General features: G+C 49.7%; 1 protein-coding gene across 1 annotated transcript in view; it reads left to right on the forward strand.

The window, feature by feature from the left end:
* CDCP1 (CUB domain containing protein 1) overlaps positions 1 to 18,129 on the forward strand; it is a 54,233-nt gene extending 36,104 nt beyond the window's left edge. Inside the window, exons 6-10 of the mRNA XM_040628245.1 lie at positions 8,655 to 8,876; positions 9,894 to 10,274; positions 12,260 to 12,625; positions 15,344 to 15,431; positions 17,463 to 18,129. Of these exons, the coding sequence (XP_040484179.1) occupies positions 8,655 to 8,876; positions 9,894 to 10,274; positions 12,260 to 12,625; positions 15,344 to 15,431; positions 17,463 to 17,877 (1,472 nt within the window). The 3' untranslated portion in view covers positions 17,878 to 18,129. The remainder of the gene's footprint in view (positions 1 to 8,654; positions 8,877 to 9,893; positions 10,275 to 12,259; positions 12,626 to 15,343; positions 15,432 to 17,462) is intronic.
* The last annotated feature ends 989 nt before the right edge of the window (positions 18,130 to 19,118 follow it).

A 19,118-nucleotide genomic window follows, 5' to 3' on the forward strand; every position in this document is an offset into this window, starting at 1 on the left:
TGTGTGTGTGTGTGTGTGTGTGTGTGTGTGTGTCCGCTGACACATTTTTGTGATTCCACTGTCAAAATTTCATCATCGCAATGTTGAAAACAGCCACGCAAGCATCTGGAGATGGTGTGGGTTTGAGGTTAGGAGACCGAGGGATTTATCGTCTCCGCTGTGGTGAGTGCGGCCGGTTTACTGCATTTCCCAGAACAAGAGCTGAGTTGATTCGTGACTCCTTGAATTGTTAAACCAGTGTCAAGAAGGGTCTGGCTTTAGTTGCCAGGTAAGTAAAGAGCGGTTAACTGCAGTTTAACACTGTTTGGTGGTGTCACGGCTTCAGGTAGAGTGTAGGGTCTACCCGTGTGGATTTGAATCCCGGATCCCCTACTTACCAAGTGACTGTGGGCCAGGCGCTTAACCTGTGTGTGACTCGGTTCCCCATCTTAACATAGAGAGGATGGGCCCACCGTTGTAGGGGTGTTTGCAGGATGAAATGAGGTGCACAGTGCCTGGCGGGTCGTAAGCGCTCTTTGAGTGTTGTCCCGCAGAGTTCTGGATCAAGGAAGGGATACAGGGTTGAAAAAGACAGAGCACTTGTCCTTGGAGATAGACTACGACCCAGAAGAGATAGGCAGGAGGTCACTTCACAGGAGTTTCACTGGTGTGGCGCGGGGTTCAGGGTTGCGGGAGGCTGGCAGGAAGTCCAGGGAGAGACTCATGGCAGAGCCTGGTGCTTTCCAACCAACGCGGGAGGCCCGGATGGTTGGTGCCCCTCATTGCCACAGTCGGGCTCTGTGTGCTTTTTCTGCTCTTTCTTGGCCTTGGAGGTGAGAAAGAAGCAGCTTGGGGTGGGGAGGGGCTTCAAGAGATTGAGCCCCTTGGGTAGGAGCCTCTGCCCTTCTTTCCCCCACGAGTGCGGAGCCAAACATCCTACCGCTGGTCCCCCGTGGAGACCTCCCTCCTGCTGCACCTCCCTGAGCCCGGGCCAGGGCCTCTTGCCCCTCGCTTGTCCCCCTCTGCCCCCAGGAGAGGAAACAACTGCCCAAACCAAAACCACTACTCCAACAGCGCTCAGGGGAGGGATTGCATTCGTCACACACCGTGTTGTATTTATCAATCTGCATGGCTGTGTCCCACCAAACTCCTCCCAGTCAGAAATCTGTCTTATTCCTATATCTTCCCATACCCACCGCAGTTTCTGGCACATAAATCCTTATCCTAATCTCAGGAGGCAGCCTCTTGCCCAAAGGGACTCAAGAACCAGCAGGATCCAGTGGCACAGCCCATCGGAAGGGGCAGGTGGCTATGCCTCAGTGGGGGCACCCGGGAGACTGGCTGTTCCAGGAAGTCAGATGAGGGGAAGAGCCTGAGAAAGAAGAGCAGGAGACCTCCTCAAGCCTAGAGATGGGCTGTCAACAGCAACCACGCAAAGCCAAAGCCTCAGCAAGGGCGGAGGCAGCCATCAGAGCCCAGCCAGCACCCAGGACCCTCGTCATCCACAGCGGGACCTGACCACAGTGGGCCCACGCTGCAAAAGGAATAAAATAAAAACAATCTCTTCAGGTGGGGAGCAGGCAGGTGTTACCTTGAACCTAATTGTCTGCTCCCCAAAACCCTGCTATCCACCCTCTCTCTACTTTGCTCAAGAATATCAGATAGGCTCCACTTAGACACAGAGTAGACCCGGTGGAGTCCTACAGGGGTGTCTTTCCACGGCTTGACCACAGACATCCTGTGTCGTGGGATGAGGAATGTGGGCTGCCCTGGGTCTGAGGAGTAACCCATCTGGCCTCTTGAGACCATGTTTGTGAGCCCTGACAACTTATGTTGTCCAATGCACACAGCTCAGCCCGGTTCCAGAGCTCGGTTCACCTTCATCTCTACCAAACAAATCTTATTTTTCAGTGTTCTATTCTGCACTCTCTTTTTTATTTTTTGATAGTACAATACGGTTGACCCTTGAACAACGCAGGTTTGAACTGCATGGGTCCACTTATACAAAGACTTTTTTTTCCCCAATAAATACAATCTAATACCATGAAAGTATTTTCTCTTCCTTATGATTTTCTTTTTTTTTTAAAGATTTTATTTATTTGACAGAGAGAGAGAGAGCAAGCATGAGCCGGGGGAGGAGCGGAAGGAGAGAGAGAGCAGGGTCCCCGCTGAGCAGGGAACCTGATGATGCAGGACTCCATCCCAGGACCCCGAGATCATGACCCGAGCTAAAGGCAGGCACCCCCTTTATGATTTTCTTAATTTCTTTTCTCTAGCTGACTTTATTGTAAGAATACAGTACATCATACACATGACATAGAAAATATATGTTAATCAACTCTGTTATTGATAAGGCTTCTGGTCGACAGGAGGCTATTTTAGTTAAGTTTTGCGGGGAGTCAAAAGTTTTATGGACATTTTCAACTGTGGGAGGGGGTCCGCGCCCCTACCCCTACACAGTTCAAGGGTCAACTGTACTACCCTGTCATACCTGGTGTTAGTGCCCCATCATTTCCTGGAGCTATACAAGATAATTTTGTCCCTCTTGGAGTTTCATCCTGATAGTCACGGTAGAGAAACAAGGTCTCTATTGTCTCCTGCAGCCTGTTCCTCTTTTTGTATCATTTCTGCAAGGTTCAAGTGGCCCTGCGGGTACTGATTACACAAATTCATAGTAGTTTGCCCCACTATACGGTTCCCTTTAGCCAGAGCAGACCGCTAGCCTGCTGCTTCATGCATTCTCCTCCAGCTTTTCGAAGGTATGTTCACTTGCTCTGAAAATACCAGACTAGTTTCTTCAAAACCCATGGGCTTCTGGGTTATCATGACTCAACTAAGGTGGATGAACAAGAGTTTCCAGCTTGTTACACGGTGTGCTTCCATTAACTGGTCTGAGTAAATGCTGGTTGGGGAAGCAGTCCTATGGCTTCTTTTTCAGCTTCTGTAGATCCCCACAAGCCACCTGGAGCCCTTAACGAAATGTGGACTCCGTTTTTGGTTTTGGTTTTTGTTGGGTAACTCAAGCTCGGTGAGTCTTACATTTGCCCTGGCAGAGTCGACGCGTACTGTGGCCTCTGACTTATTCCCGTGGAGCCCATTTTTATTTTAAAGCAAGAAATCTCGGGGCGCCTGGGTGGCGCAGTCGATTAAGCATCCGACTCTTAATTTCAGCTCAGGTCATGATGTCAGGGTCGTGAGATCGAGCCCCATATCCAGCTCTGCGCTTAAGATTCTCTCTCTCCCTCTCCCTCTGCCCCCCAGTGCCCCCCCACTCCAAAATATAAATAAATAAATAAATAAATAAATAAATAAATAAATAAATAAATACTATCTGCAGGTTCTACAAAAATTGTTAGGGGTCTTTTTGAAACTTCAGGCAAGAAGCTAATCCCAAGGGTTTCCAGTGTCAGGAAGTATCAAATAGTGAAAGGTGGTCTTTTTTTTGGGAGGGTGAGCAAAGGTCTTTTCAAACCCCCAGCTCAAGTGTTTATTACAGGAAGGAAACGTGCAGTGTTGTAGAAACAATATGGGATCTCTTGCCATGGGAAACATCTATTAGTTCCTAGCCTTGAGCAAATACTTGGAACCTCTCTGAGGTCTCTTTCCGCTGTGAACTGGTGACACTCACACCTATCGTCCTCCTCCTGGGGAGGGTAGGATAAGGCAACTTGTCAGCACACAGGAGACGCTGAGTAAAATCTGCCTTATCTTTTTATAGATTCACAAATGTAGATACTGACGTTTCCCTTTAAAGCACCCACCTCACCTGTGACAGGTGAGAGCTGCCTCCTTCCCTCCTGTCCAGACCCCTGAAGCCACCTGTGAACACAAGCCTTCGGCAGCGTGGGAATTTACCGTGTCTACCCCGAGAGCCAACCAAAACTGTGGAAAGAAGCCACATCAAATGACTAACGAATGGGATGTGTCTGTAGAACTGGAAAGCCAGATACCTGGCGATGTGTGAACCCGGGGGCCAGGGTCCTCCTGACGCTCCCCGTGGAGCAAGGTCCATCTTGCCCCAGAATCAGGATCGTTTTCCTCAACAAACTCCACTGTCTGTTTTGGCTCAAGTGTGGGGTGTCTCATCACTGTCCTTGATCCTTCTACAGTGACCTTCAAAAGAAATATGAACTCTGAAAGCGTGGGACCATTCCGCACCCACCAGAACGGCTAAAATGTGAAACCAAATGTTGGCAAGAACGTGGGGCCCTGGAACCCGGACACACGGCTGGCAGGAGGGTACAAAGGCACAATCACTTGAGAGAACAATCTAGAGAAATGAAACCGTAAGTCTACTCAAAGACCTATAAAAGGATATGTATACAGCAGTTTTACTCATCATGGGAAACAACCTAAATCTCCATCAATCTAGGAGCAAGCAAGTGTGGTATATTCATTCTTTGGGACACCACTCTGCAATGACAAGGAAAAAGTGACTGATATCCACAACAACATGGAGGAGCCTTAAATACATTTTCCTGAGGGGAAAAAGCCAGACAGGAGAGTATATATCCTATGATTCCATTTATAGGAAGTTCTAGGACAGGTGAAATCTGCAATGATAGAAATCAGAGAGTCATGGCCTTTGTGGGGCATGACTAGAAGTCAAGCAAAATTGATCAGAAAGGGGCACAAAGGACCTTCCTGGGGTAATAGAAATGTTCTCGATTTTGCTCTGGGTGATAAATATGACGGATGTGTACAGTTGACAAAACTCATCACACTGAACACTGAGGAACCGTGCATTTACTGTATGTAAATTACACGACAGAAAAGTCCAGGAAAGCTATAGCCAGTGGTTAGCGAGTTTGGGAGTCAGGCTGCTCCTGGCTTGCTCTGTGACTTGGGACAAGTTACTTAACCTTTCTAAGCTTCAGATTTGTAGTTTATAAAATCGACATGTTGAAAGCCGTATTACCTTAAACAAATCTAAACTTTGAGCGTCCCAAAGGAAAGGTCCATTTATGGTTGCAGACCATCGCTGGAGTACCGTGTGGGTCGTAAAAACAGGCCTTCCATCAATATTTAAAGAACTGTCTTTGAACTAAAGCAAGTCTGACAAATTTGGTGCATTTCTAATGCACATCAAGGGACAACTTTGCTCGCATCTTGGGATCAGATGGCCGTTGGTAGGTTTTTTCGGAAGGGGCATCATCCATATCTGAGCTTCCGGAAACCAGGCCCAGGGTTCCCACGGTTTCTTGTCTCCTCTGCACGGCCACCTGCCAGAGAAGAGGAAGCTGAGGTCCACAGAGGCCAAGAGCATCGCAGAAACAGCACAGGCTTTGTAATCCAGAAGATGTGAACTTGGATCCTAGTCTCACCATCTCCTGGCCCTAGTTTCCCTGTCTGTCAACTGGGTGTGATGAAGCCTGCTATGCTAGATTGTGTATTTGTTCCAAAATCTTCACCACCCCTTCCAGGGCAAGATTAGATTCGCTACCCCACTGGCTACACACTTGGCCACGTGAGTTTGCTTCTACCAATGAAATATGAGCAGAAGTGAGTGTTTCCCCTTCCAAGCAGAAGCTTCAGCACCTATCCTGTGGTTCACCTTTCAAACTGTCAGGGGACTGATGTGTCACAGAGCCTTCTCCTTTGGCCCAGACCTCAGAATTAAAAAGACATGGAGCACCTGGGTGGCTCAGTTGGTTAAGCGTCTGCCTTCAGCTCACGTCCTGATCCCGGGGTCCTAGAAACAAGCCTCATGTCAGGCTCCCTGCTCAGTGGGGAGCCTGCCTCTCCCCCTGCTCATGCTCTTTCTCTCTCTCTCAAATAAATAAATAAAATCTTAAAAAAAAAAGATTTAAAAAGACATGCTCTTTTTTTTTTTAAATGCTTTTTTAAAGAGCGCTACAGCCAGCTCACAATGGATGTGTAAAGTGAATGAAAAATAATTCTTTTGTTATTTTAACCCTTTGGATTTGGGGACCATTTGTTACTGCAGCATAGTTTAGCCTGAGCTGACTGACACACTCCCTCTCAAGGATATCATGAGGATTAACAACCTGACGCATCATGGGCTCTTGACCATGTGCCAGATAATGCAGGTTATAGAGAGCCCTAAAGTTCACTTTCTGATGGGAAAAGCAGACAACTAATTGAAAAATGAGGACTTCCCATTAAAGAGAGATTGGCTTCCTTCTTAAACCAGACTGTAATGGCATTTAAAACATTTCTAAAAGCATAAATTCCAAGGGAAATGATAAATGGAAAGGAAACAATGTTCTAACATTTCCCAGCATGGGACGCAGAGAAGTAACTGATTTAGCAGACCTGAAAGTGCAGAATCCAATCCCACAGTGGGAAACACCGAGAAGAAACGTTCAAAGGCAGGATTTGGCAACAAGTCACCTTCAGAACAGGGACTAAAAGTGGGAGAAGCCACGCCAGCCCCAGATCCACCAGGCAGCCCCGGAACACTCCTCCCCCAGGCAACGGAAGATAGGAGTCTCTTCCCTGGAGAAGGGACGTTTTTGACCCAAAGATCCCAGTTGCACTGAAGGTAAAGGTGCTGGACACAGGTGGCTTGAGTAAGATTGATGTGCTGACTCTCGAGGCCCCATCCTGCTTCCTTCGTGGGAAGCCCTGAGAGTGTTTCCTCCATTTGGTGGGTGGTGGGCTCTTCTTTGGGGGAATCCAACGAACCCAAGAGAAGAGACTTGAACATGCAGTTGTTACGGGTTCCCCAGGAAGCAGTCTGGTCAGATCACCCTCGAGAAGCTCAGTCAGCCAGCAGAGGGATTCCAAATAGTGTGTGATGCCCTGCTCCTGGCTCCTCTCCTGGGGTAACGACAGGTACGGATTTGTTATATTTCTCTGCAGATCTTGTTTCTCTTCATTTACATACGTAAGTATATACACTTAGAAGTAGCGATTACATTTGATGCCGAGATTGTGTAATCGAACGGTGTCGTAGTGTACACATTGTTCTACGCTGGCTGTTTTAGTCAATACTGTATCTTGGAAGTTCTTAGATCAGTGTATTTAGATCTCCCTCTTTTTTTTTTTTTAAGATTTTATATATTTATTAGGGAGAGAACGAGCGAGCGTATGCACAAGCAGGGGCAGCGGCAGAGGGAGAGGGAGAGGGAGAAGCAGACTCCCCGCTAAGCAGGGAGCCCAGTGTGGGACTCAATCCCAGGATCCTGAGATCACGACCTGAGCTGAAGGCAAACGCTTCACCGACGGAGCCATCCAGACGCCCCTAGATCTCCCTGTTTCTTTCTAAGTGCTAAATAATATTCTGTTCAGGAATGTTCCAGAGTATTTCACCCTTCCCATATTACATGGTGTCCGGTTTTCCACAGTTCCGGAGCTGCCGTGCAAACACAGGCAAATAGTCCCCGGTCACACCGCGGGGGTCCCAAGGGTGCAGGCTTTCATCCTCACCTTCTACTCTTCGTTTTAATTTGCTTTTCTGTGATGACGAGTGATATCACAAGTGATACCAAGAGCTCTTTATATTTTGAATATGTGAACATTTCAGTTTCCCTCTCTGTGAGCTGCTCAATCCATCCATCTGACAAGTATTTCCTCCCGATGTGTCCCTTGTCCTTCAGTGTTTTGGTACCAATAGTCAGATCCCTAAATCTTTTTTTCTTTTATAATTTACACTCCACATTTATAAGGATATTCTCTTTGCTTTGAAATACCCGTCTTATTTTATTCTTTTACTCATGGGAGAAACAGGTCTGGCCCAGACAGGAGTGGTTCATCTTTTTCTCATTTATTTGAAATATAGCACTTATTAGAGACTAAATTATAATATTGATCGAGTAATATCTGTGAATAATAATAACATCTGTGAAGAAATATAATATCTCTGAATCTTCTATCCCCATGCTAATGCCACCTTGCTGCTAATTACTCTTCGTAGCAGGAGAATATTTCAATAAACAGCGGTAAGTCTCACGTGTTAACTATCACACAGCCACTAAATTAGTGAATATTTTCAAAGACTCGTGAATATGAAAACTGTATGGAACAATAAGTAAACCTGTGGAAAGTAATAAAGTAAAAGCTGAGTATCAAATTTTGTATATACTCTACTCTTAAGCAGTTGAAAATATGCATGCTTATGAACAAGGACTAAAATGAATTCGAAGAAGTAAAAACAGTTAAATATGGGTGGTAGAAATTCAGGCCATTATTTTTCTTTTTAAATTTCTTCTAAAGTTCTTGTATGTTCTTTTTTTTTTTTCAAGATTTTATTATGTGAGAGAGAGAATGCACAAACGGGGGAGGGGCAGAGGGAGAGGGAGAAGCCGACTCCCCAATGAGCAGGAAGCCTGATGTGGGTCTCGATCCCGGGACCCTGGGATTATGACCTGAGCCGAAGGCAGATGCCTAACTGACTGAGCCACCCAGGCACCCGCTTGTATATTCTCTTAATAATAAAACATGTTGGGGATGGGGGGATGGGCTAGCCCGGTGATGGGTATTAAGGAGGGCACATATTGCATGGAGCACTACATCAAAAACTAATGATGTACTGTATGGTGACTAACATGGCATAATAAAAAAATAAATAAAAAATTAAAAAACAAATAATAATAATAATAAAACATGTTTCCAATGGTCCACAGCCTTGAGAGGTTTTGTGCTAATTTTCGCCCTTTTGCGGGGCGGCTGCTGATCCCTGCTTCAGACCTGTTTTCCCTTCGTGGTTTCAGATAAAATCTACCTGGTCGACTTGAGTAACGAGCAGGCCATGTCGCTCACCATTGAGCCACGGCCCATCAAGCTTAGCCGCAAGTTTGTCCCTGGCTGCTTCGTGTGTCTGGAGTCTCGGACCTGCAGCAACAACCTCACCCTGACCTCCGGCTCCAAACACAGGATCTCCTTCCTTTGTGATAACCTGACTCGCCTGTGGATGAACGCCGAGAAAACCATAAGTACGCCCCCCTGGTTAGCACCATCCTCCGTCGCCATGGGCCGCTCTCGCTGCCCCGCCGCCATGTCTTCTTAGTGGGGTCTGCTGGGTGGGCTGTACATTGTGTGATCCGAGATGTCGTCCTCGGTGCAGAGTGAGCAAGGGCGGGCAGCAGACAGTGAGGTGGGGACGTGCCCCGCTAGGACCAGAGCCTCAGTGGGAGCGGGCATCCTTCAGAAGTGCATGGCACTCGCGAGGTCATGTTTGTGTCCTCTGCCCAGCCTTCCAGCATCTCTCCTGAGATCCTCTCCTCTGTGTAGCCTCCCCGCCCCCCATATTCCCCATCCCCGCCTCCAGACTCACCGTGCACTTGTCTCCTCTTGCATGAGACCGAGAGTCTTGAGGTCAAGAATTGTGGCTTGTTCCATTTTTTTGTCCCTTTAGCCCCTGGTGGTGCTGGACATGTATTAGTCACGTAATAAATGTTTGATGAATGGAGAACAGCAAAACCCCTAGTCCCCTCCCCGCTGGGCCTGCAGGACCTCCAACATGGATACTCTTAGAGTTTCTACGATGCAGCCGCTGGGGCCACAAGACGCGAGGCAGCCTTCCCCGCTAGGAAGTGGCAGAGCTGGGGTGCCAGCTGGTACCTCCCCGATGCCATCCCTGCTCTGACCGCTGCCCCAAGCTACCTCCCCATAGTCGGGGACGTTGGGAAGCAGGATGGAGGAAAAGCCCTGCCCTGCCCATACTTAGCATCTGAGACTCAGAGACACAGAAGAGAGGCCGACACACAGGAAGAGAACACCGCAACCCTAAATACTTCCCAGGTGTTGGTGTGCCAACTTAGGGCAGAATAAGAACGTGAGACGGAGAGAGGGGCAGCTAGCAAAGGAGCATCAGGGAGCCCGGAGTGGGGGACGGAGTGGGAGAGGAGAGACCAAAGGGAAAAGCAAGAAAGCCTGGGGCGGTCTCTACAGCTGGGGAGGACACACGGCGGTCTGCTCCCTGCCCGGTACCACGAGCCTCTCTTTTCCAGGCTGCACGGACCACCGGTACTGCCACAGGAGGTCCTACTCCCTCCAGGTGCCGGGGGACATCCTCCAGCTGCCTGTGCAGCTGCACGACTTCTCCTGGAGGCTGCTGGTGCCCAAGGGCAAGCTGAGCCTGGCTCTGGTGCCCTCCCAGAAGCTGCAGCAGCACACGCAAGAGAAGGTCTGCAACACAAGCTTCAGCTACCTGGTGGCTGGCGCCGTCCCCGGCCAGGACCTTTACTTCGGCTCCTTCTGCCCCGGAGGCTCCATTGAGCAGATCCAGGTGAAACAGAACATCTCGGTGACCCTCCGCACCTTTGCACCCAGCTTCCAACAAGAGGCCTCCAGGCAGGGCCTGACCGTGTCCTTTATACCCTTTTTCAAAGGTAAGGAGGTCTCCCCCTCTCCCTCCCCATCTCCCTGCCCCTGGCTTGGTTGGGCATCCCTCTTATTTTGCTTCTGTGATCGTCTTCATTAAGTTGTCAACTTCAAGAGTAGGGAGAGCTGAGCAGGCTGGGCCTCTCCCCAAGAAATGTGCAAGGTGGTGTGTCCTCCTCCAGACTCCACCATTCACCTAGTGTGGAAAATCCCGGGAGTTAGAAGTAAGACTTTGACAGTGGGAGGTGACAGTTGGCAGGTAGCAGAACAAATAATCAGGTTCAAGCCTTTTTTGGAAGCAAGCAGGGGCATCCGTGAGAGCTAACCAAATAGTCCCGGGTCCCAGATGTGGAAGGTGGTAGCGTGAAAATCCTTACGCAGGCGTTTTTGTGAGTCGGCTTTGGCAATTCGGCATGTGGCGTGGAGTGCCCAGAGGAAGGCAGACTGGGGAGAGATGGGTCTCCGGAGCGCCAGGGTCCTATTCTCAGCACAGGGGTGCAGCCTGTCCTGCGAGGCCGGTGGGGTCTACATCCCTCACAACGGTGAGCTCTCCCGTGGTTGGTTTTCAAAGTCACAGTCGCCATTACAAGTGGGTCCAACTCAGAGGCCATTTAAAAATTGACCAAGACTTTTATCTGAGGTTTACTTCGTACTTTGTTCCCAGAGACCCGAGTGGGGAGGGAGAAGAATCTTTGGCCATAAGATTAAGGTCAGTGCAGGCTGCCTGATAATCTCCCCAGCTCCCCGAGAAACTCCTTCTGGGGAGTCTTGGGAAACAAGCCATACCCTCCTCAGTGTGGAACGTTGGAGTGTCATCTCACCGGAAGCTCAGGTGGTGTGTCTTTCGGAGGTCTTCGGCTTCGTATTTCTACCATTTTTCCCAGAACCGGAAGCAGTTTAATCTCAGAAACAGAAATCGCTCTCTAGCAGTCCCACCGTGGAGCAGAGCGTCGGGTGAATCTTAGCTCTGTCGAGGGTGTTTCTGAAAGGAAGCTTTCAGAGATAACCAGTGGTTTGGTGAACTAGCCTGGGTTTCTCTGTTGTTGTTTGGTTGATTGGTTTTGTTCAAAAGACCTGAGCACCTAACCTGAAACTCTAATCTTGTGCTGACCAACGGTCACTGGCCACGTGTGGCAGCTTATACTTAAATCAATTACAAAATTTAAAATTCAGCTCCTCAGTCACATCAAGCACATTTTGGGTCTTCCACAGACACAACATGGCGGTGGCTATGCACTTGGACAGTGCAGATACGGGCACCCAGGCGATACTGTGGGTTCAGTTCCAGACCGCCGCAATAAAGCAAGTGAAATGAGCTCTTTGGTTTCCTGGTGCATATGAAAGTTCAATTTACACCATATTGTAGTCTAGTAAGTGTGCAATAGCACTGTGTCTAAAAACACAACTTACATGCCTTAATTTAAAACTTCTTGATTGCCGGGGTGTGTGGCTCACTCAGTTGGTAGAGCCTGAGACCCTTGATCTTGGGGCTGTACGGTCGAGCCCCACATTGGGTGTAGAGATTACTTAAAAATAAAATCTTTGTAAGCAAAAACAAAAAGAAAAAACAAAAAACCCCAAACAACAACAAAAAACTTCTTGCTAAAAAATGCTAACCATCATCTGAGCTTTTAGCAAGTTGCAATCACTGATCACAGATCACCATAACAAATATAATAATGGAAAAGTTTGAAATGTTGCAAGAATCCCCAGAACGGGACACAGAGACACAAAGTGGCAAATGCTATTGGGAAAATGGTGCCACAGACTTGCTCGATGCAGGGTTGCCACAAACTTTCAATTTGTAAAAAAAAAAAAAAAAAAAAAAACACGCAGAATCTGCAAAGCGCGATAGAGCGAAGCGTAATAAAACGAGATGAGCCTGTGAAGAACTTTTCTGTCATTGCAGAAAACTCTAGAAAAGTCTAGATAGGTTAACATCCATTTTGATTCAGTGAAACATCTTGCATGGCTTCTCTCCCCTTTCCTGCAGAGGATGGTGTTTTCACGGTGACCCCAGACACAAAAAGCAAGATCTACCTGAGGACCCCTAACTGGGACTGGGGCCTGCCGTCACTCACCTCAGTGTCCTGGAACATCAGTGTGCCCAGCAACCAGGTCGCCTGCCTGACCTTCCTCAAGGAGCGGACCGGCGTTGTCTGCCAGACGGGGCGTGCGTTCATGATCATCCAGGAGCAGCGGAGCAAGGCCGAGGAGATCTTCAGCCTGGAGGACGATGTGCTCCCCAAGCCAAGCTTCCACCACCATAGCTTCTGGGTCAACATCTCCAACTGCAGCCCTGTGAGTGGCAAGCAGCTGGACCTGTTCTTCTGGGTGTTGCTTACCCCAAGGACTATGGGTAAGGGCCTACAAGGTCTTGTGGGGGTAGGGCTGGACAGCAAATTGGCAGGTGAAGGGTAGGGGGCAAGCCTGGGAGGTGAGTCAGAAAATGGGGATTTGGGGCCTGGCTGGCATGTATCAGTCAGCACTTGCATCAGTAATGCTACATAACAAACCACCCCAGAACTCACTGGCTTAAAGACAGCATTGATTATTGCTTACATGTTGGCTGGGCGATTCTGGTGTGAGCTGGGCTTATCTGGGTTCTCTCATTCATGCACTTGTGGGCAGCTGCAGGGGGCTAGAGGACTCTGCTGATCTTGGCCATGCATTCTCACACGGGCCTTGGCCATGCATTCTCACACTCCTGGGCCCAGCCACGATCAGCTGGGATAACTAGTTTGCTTGGCTCTCTTCCCCACGCTCCCTGACACTCCAGCCTAGGCCTTGTTCCCATGGCAGAGGCAGAGAGATCCAAGAGAGTCTGGAGGAAGCATACAAGGTCTGTCGATGGTTGGGTTAGGAACTCACACCATCCCTTCTACAGAATTCTTTGGGCCTGCCGCAATTCAAGGGGTGAACAAATACACTCCACCTCTTGGTGGGAGGAGCTGCAGAGTCACATAGTAAAAGGCAATGTTTGGGGAGGAGGGGAGAACCAGGGCAATTTTATCATCCATCTATCACTGTCATTTACTATTACTCTCTGGCGTAGGGGAAGACTCTTCACTCCCTTAACCTTCCTCGTCTTAGAGGGTAGATAGTAGTAACTACCTCACAGAAGTATCATTGGGAATTTAAGTGTTGGGGATTCAAATGTGGGGACCTGGAAAGCGTGACACAGAACTTGGTGCCGGCATTATTTTTTTAAGATTGTATTTATTTATTTTTAGAGAACAAGAAAGCGTGCGCACATGCGTGTGCTCGCGCCAGCAGGGGGAGGGGCAGAGGGAGAGAGAATCTCAAGTAGACTTTGTGCTAAGAATGCAGAGCCTGACGCTGGGCTTGATCTCATGACCCCGAAATCATGACCTGAGCCAAAATCAAGAGTCAGACGCTTAAGCGACTGAGCCACCTCCGTGCCCCTTGGCGCTGGCATTTTTTTACTGAGTCCAATGAAACACGGGAATCCACTGAATGCCCTCGGTGGCAGGCCTCGTGCTCAAAGTTGCGGGATCTGCTCAAGAGTCTCCAGTGAGGAAATGCATGTGTGGCAGGGCAGTCGTGGTGGGGCCATGTTTGCCTTTATTCCAAGGTAGTTGCAGATCACCCCAGAGTGTTGGAACCAGAAGGGACTGTGGAGGTCGTTTCTCCCAGCCCATTCCCTTTCTGGTGGTCAGAGACACTGTGGTGTCTGCCCAAGTCCACACAACTGGTTAGCAGGAAGAGAACTAATACAAAACAAAAGCCATGAATGAGAAGCTCTCCCCTACTCTCAGATTAGCTCCTGGGTTTTCTGACTCTCTTACATTCATTTTCTGTCATTTATTTCTTTTTTATTTTATTTTATTTTATTTTTATTTTATGTTATGTTATTTTATTTTATTTTATTTTATTTTATTTATTTGATAGAGACACAGCGAGAGAGGGAACACAAGCAGGGGGAGCGGGAGAGGGAGAAGCAGGCTTCCCGCCGAGCAGGGAGCCTGATGTGGGGCTCGATCCCAGGACCCTGGGATCATGACCTGAGCCAAAGGCAGATACTTAACGACTGAGCCACCCAGGCGCCCCTGTCATTTATCTCTACTTATTTTTTTTTAAGTTTTACTTCTTTATTTAAGCAATCTCTATACCCACTGTGGGGCTTGAACTCATGACCCCGAGATCAAGAGCCACACGCTCCTCCAGCTGAGCCAACTAGGTGCCCCATTTACTTCTATTTCCCTCTTAACTTCTCCTTTTTTTTTCTTGTTGAACAAACAAGAACTTCTAATTCCTGTTTGGTGCAGGGTTCCCTGTCTGATTTACTTCCTTTGTCCTTTGTACAACTGTAGGAAAAGGACAGCACAGATGAAATGACCCTGTCCTTAGCGCCCTCACTTCTGACTTATGCTTCCTGCTTTCCCCGACAGCTCTCTGCCCTGCTCTCCCATCTGAGCTGTGGCGCCTGGGTGGACACACCCTGGGGTAGGCCCACAATAGCCTTTGGAGGGGATCTGGTAGGGCCTCCAGTAGGTTTTAGTTCTCTGTTACTGCCTCACAAACAGGCCAAGATTCAGTAGCTTAGCCAAGAACCATTTTTTTTGCTCACAATTCTGTGGGTCAGGAATTTGGACAGGACACAGTGGCATGGCTCTTCTCTGCTCTTGGATACCTGGGGCTGCCTCCAGATACCTCGAACAGCTAGAGGGTGGGGGATGGTTCACCGGGGGACAGGCGTCTGCTGCCGTGGTGCTTTCCGCCAGTTTCCCTCACGGAGTCTCCACACGGTTGGCTTGGGCTTCCTCACAGCATGGCGGCCGCAGCATAGGCAGACTTCCTATGTGGTGACTGACCGGCTGCCCCTCAGACAGAAAGTACAAGAAGTTGCCAGGCTTCTAAAAGGCCCCAGCACCAGCAGGTCAAGAAGAGTCAAGAAGAAGGGAAATAGACTCCTCTTGCTGTGAGGAGCAGCATGTGTGTACGGGGAGGGAGGGGAGGGGTGGCGGCCATCTCTGCAGACCATCTGCCCCAGTTCATCGTCCGCCTCACCGTCCCCACGTCTCCTCATCCCTCTCCCTCGTGTCTCTGCTCACAGACCTGACTGTCATCATCATCGCGGTCGTGGGAGGTGGCGCCTTGCTGCTGTTTGCCCTCGGACTCATCATTTGCTTTGTGAAAAAGAAGTAGGTGGAATTTCTCAAACTGTCTTCAGCCGATCTGACGCCTCCTTAGATCACACAGACCAGAGCTGTCCTTAATTACTGACTTTTCTTGCCTCCCATTCCTCTCCCAGGGATCGCTGTTAAATACAGCAATGTGGGTTAAATACAGCCAGATGTGGGTTATGCTTGGAGGGGGGCGGTGGGGGCAGAAGACGCGGCTGGTGACATATGGTGGCCTGCGGTTTTCACGCCGCGGTCTCAGCACGAGCCCCCTGGGAATCATTTCCTGTCTGCGCATCAGACAGTGGTCATCACGGCATGATCGTGGCAGGAAAATGCTCCCGTCAGCCCCGCCGCACCAGGCCTCTGAGCCTGCGTCCTCTGTCACGTGGCGAGCGAACCCACGCCACCCCAGCTGGCTCTCCTCCCGTGTCTTAAACTTTTTGTGCGTGTTTGTTGGACTCCAGACAGGCACCAAAAAACAAGCCCCGTGGGCGAGAGGAAGGAAGGCCCAGTTACCTGACTCACCTCAGCTTCCACCCCCTCAGGATGACGGCGGCTATTTTATGAAGGCAAAGCGTTGCTAAATTGTGTTTGTTCATAAGAACTCCTGGGATAAATATATCTAGCATGTATCTTCATAGAAATATAAATAGGTCAGTATGATTTGGAGGCTCTTCAAATCAAACCTGCAAAAAAGCAAAAAAAATTTTTTTTTTTTTTTTATTAACTGGGGCCGTGAGCAAACCACCGAAATTCCTGATCCACGGTGGAACTGTCTAGAAACATCTCCACTGATGAGGAAGGGGCTGCCCGCGGCAGATGCAGGGAAAAGCCTCTTCTCCGTGAAATGGGGTTGTACAGCTACCACACAGGGGGAAAGGACTTCTTTCAACAAATGATCATTCTGTGGTTTCTCTAGGAAACGTTCTTGTCTGGGGTGCAGTCTCTGCCGGGCCCCTGCTTCTTCATCAGGAGGGAACTGGGCGAGCGGAGGGTCTCTGAACTGCCCCGCTTCTGGCCTGAGCAGAACCCTGGGGGAGACAGTCAAGGCTCCGTGGAGCACAAAGGAGGGGCGTGTATCTCAGGGCTTCAGGCAGGAGCTTTTGGAAGCCCTCCTCCCAGCCAGAGACTCAGTGTTACAAGCTAAATGTACTAGATTATTTTTATCTCAGGAAAGGACAGGGAGCCTGTCCACAGTCAGTGAGCCCTCCGCCCATTATGTTAATTGAGCTAATGTCCTCCCTTTGAATCCCCGGTCAGCTAAAAAGCCAGCATCCCCCGCTCTTGGCTCGTGGAGATGGAGGGCGAAGCTTTGTTTTCCGGCGCGGAGAGTGCTAATGCCCGTCCACACCCAAGTACGAAAGAACATTAGGAAGCAGAGGTTAATGGTGATATCCAGGCGCTCTGGCGTGCCCCAGCCTGAACGTTGTCTTCTTTTGAGCTCTTTCCCTTTAAGCAGGCTGGTCCCCTTATGCAGGCTACTGCTGAAGGGACTGGATCCCTCTGCTAATCCTGAGTCCCACTGTCCCCAACTCCAGCTGGAAGCTAAGATGCAGCCTTGCAGCCCGAGTCTCCTCTGCTCTGTCATGTAGAATCCAGATGGTCAGAGCCCCACGCAAAAGAGGGATGAAGCATTAGCTACGGGAAAGACCGCGTCCTAGAGGGCTGGCCGAGGCATGACCACGCCGGACGCGGTTGGGCTGAGGCACCACCCTTTCTCCTAGCGAGGAGGGGCTGGTTGTCAGCTGTTCCCACCCCTGGATACCCTGCGGCCACTGAGGCAAATCCAAGAGCAGACAGTGTTAAACGGGCCCTCTCTAAACCACGCTCTGCTCCCGGGACCGCTGTGAAGCCTGGAGACAGAAGCTGGTCCCTCCTACATGCTCCCAGAGGACAGAAGTTTCAGCTTCAAGGGCTAAGGGATTTGAGGGACGTGGAGGAGACATGCGAGAACCCCGAAGGGCCCCAGTTCCAGTAGGGCTCTGCAAGGGGAGCACAGCTAAGATGCTGCTCTTCCTGACTCTTCTCTGGTTCTCCTTCTCTCAGTAGGAAAAAGAAGAAAAGCAAAGGCCCACCTGTAGGCATCTACAATGGCAACATCAACACCCAGATGCCGATGCAGCCAAAAAAGTTTCAGAAAGGACGAAAGGACAGTGACTCCCACGTGTACGCTGTCATCGATGACACCATGGTGTATGGGCACCTGCTGCAGGATTCCAACGGCTCCTTCCTGCAGCCAGAGGTGGACACCTACCGGCCCTTCCAGGGCCCCACGGGGGACTGCCCCCCTTCCCCACCCCCCATATGCTCCAGGGCCCCGACTGCAAAGCTGAGCACAGACGAGCCATCCCCTGCCTTCCCTGCTGAGTCTGAGAGCGAACCGTATACCTTCTCCCACCCCAACAACGGGAACACAGACATTCCCTTGCTGGACACCCATGAGCCAGAGGATCCCGGGGAGTAACGGGGACCCATCCCAAAGACTTTGCCTAAAGCAGGGCACTAAGACACCCTTTTAGGGGTCTCAGGCAGAAATCCTAAAGAGGAATTCTATGGAAGGAGCAGCAGGAGGTTTTCTAGGATGCCGCCGACCTCTGATTTCCAAGTGGACTCATTCCAATAATGGGATGTTGAAAGTGATGAAGTCCGACCCGGATACAATCGTCACAGTTCACGGCCTTCTGAACTCAGGGTGGGTTGTAAACCAGCCCGTAACGAGAGAGGAGAGCTGTGAGTCACCACGCACGAGGTGGCAATGAGCTCTGGATTTGGATCTGGATCTGGACCTCTTCAGGGCAACCATTCCAGTCCCTCGGAGCCCATCCAAGGTCCCTGCTCCCACTGGAGCCCCCTGGATGAAAATGACAATGTGCCTTATTATTATGATTATTTATTTGGTGGTCCTGTCTAAGAGGTCGAATGCATAACCACATAGGTCTTTTTACCTGACATGGTGACAACTCGCACAAACTGGTTGGATGGCTGGGTTTTGACTTCTCCCAACCACTAGATAAACATGTGCCAGTCCCCCGGCAGGTGGGAATGACTTGCAGTCTGTCCAGCCAACGCGGCGTCTGTCTGCTGGAGGGCATTGATAAGCGACTTTCTGACTCTCTTGCTTTGCGTGAGGTTATCCCACTGCACGTTCACTTGAGTCCTAGAAGTAAGAAACATGTCCTCGAATTGCTGTGTGTGGCTGTCCCTGTTCCAGCAATACTTTGGCATTGAAAGAGAAATTTAGAGAGTATTTTCAACCTCTAGCAATGTCTACAAATACACCAGAGTAGGGCCACCGTATTAGCTCCTTGTTGCTACTGTAACCAGTGACCTCAAGCATGACGGCTTAACACAACATAGATTTCTTATCTTACGGTTCTGGAGACCAGAAGGGCAAAGTGGGTGTTCCTGGGCTAAAATCAGGGAGTCAGCAGGCTACACTTCTTCTGGAGGTCTTAGGGGAACCTTGGTTTCCTTGCCCTTTCAAGCTTTTAGAGGCTGCTGGCAGTCCATGCCTCCGACGGCGGGTCCCGCTGTGGCGCCCACGCTGGCTCGGGGACACTGATGCTCCTCCTTCCTTCTTTGCTTTATATGGGCCTTTCACTTATGAAGCCCACCCACCCAGGTAATCCAGGAAAATCTCCCCACGTCCAGATCTTTAATCACACGGAAAAGTCCCTTTTGCCACATAAGGTAACGTAGCCTCAG

Source organism: Ursus maritimus, unplaced genomic scaffold (assembly GCF_017311325.1).
Source record: "Ursus maritimus isolate PB19 unplaced genomic scaffold, ASM1731132v1 scaffold_14, whole genome shotgun sequence".
Taxonomy (NCBI): domain Eukaryota; kingdom Metazoa; phylum Chordata; class Mammalia; order Carnivora; family Ursidae; genus Ursus; species Ursus maritimus.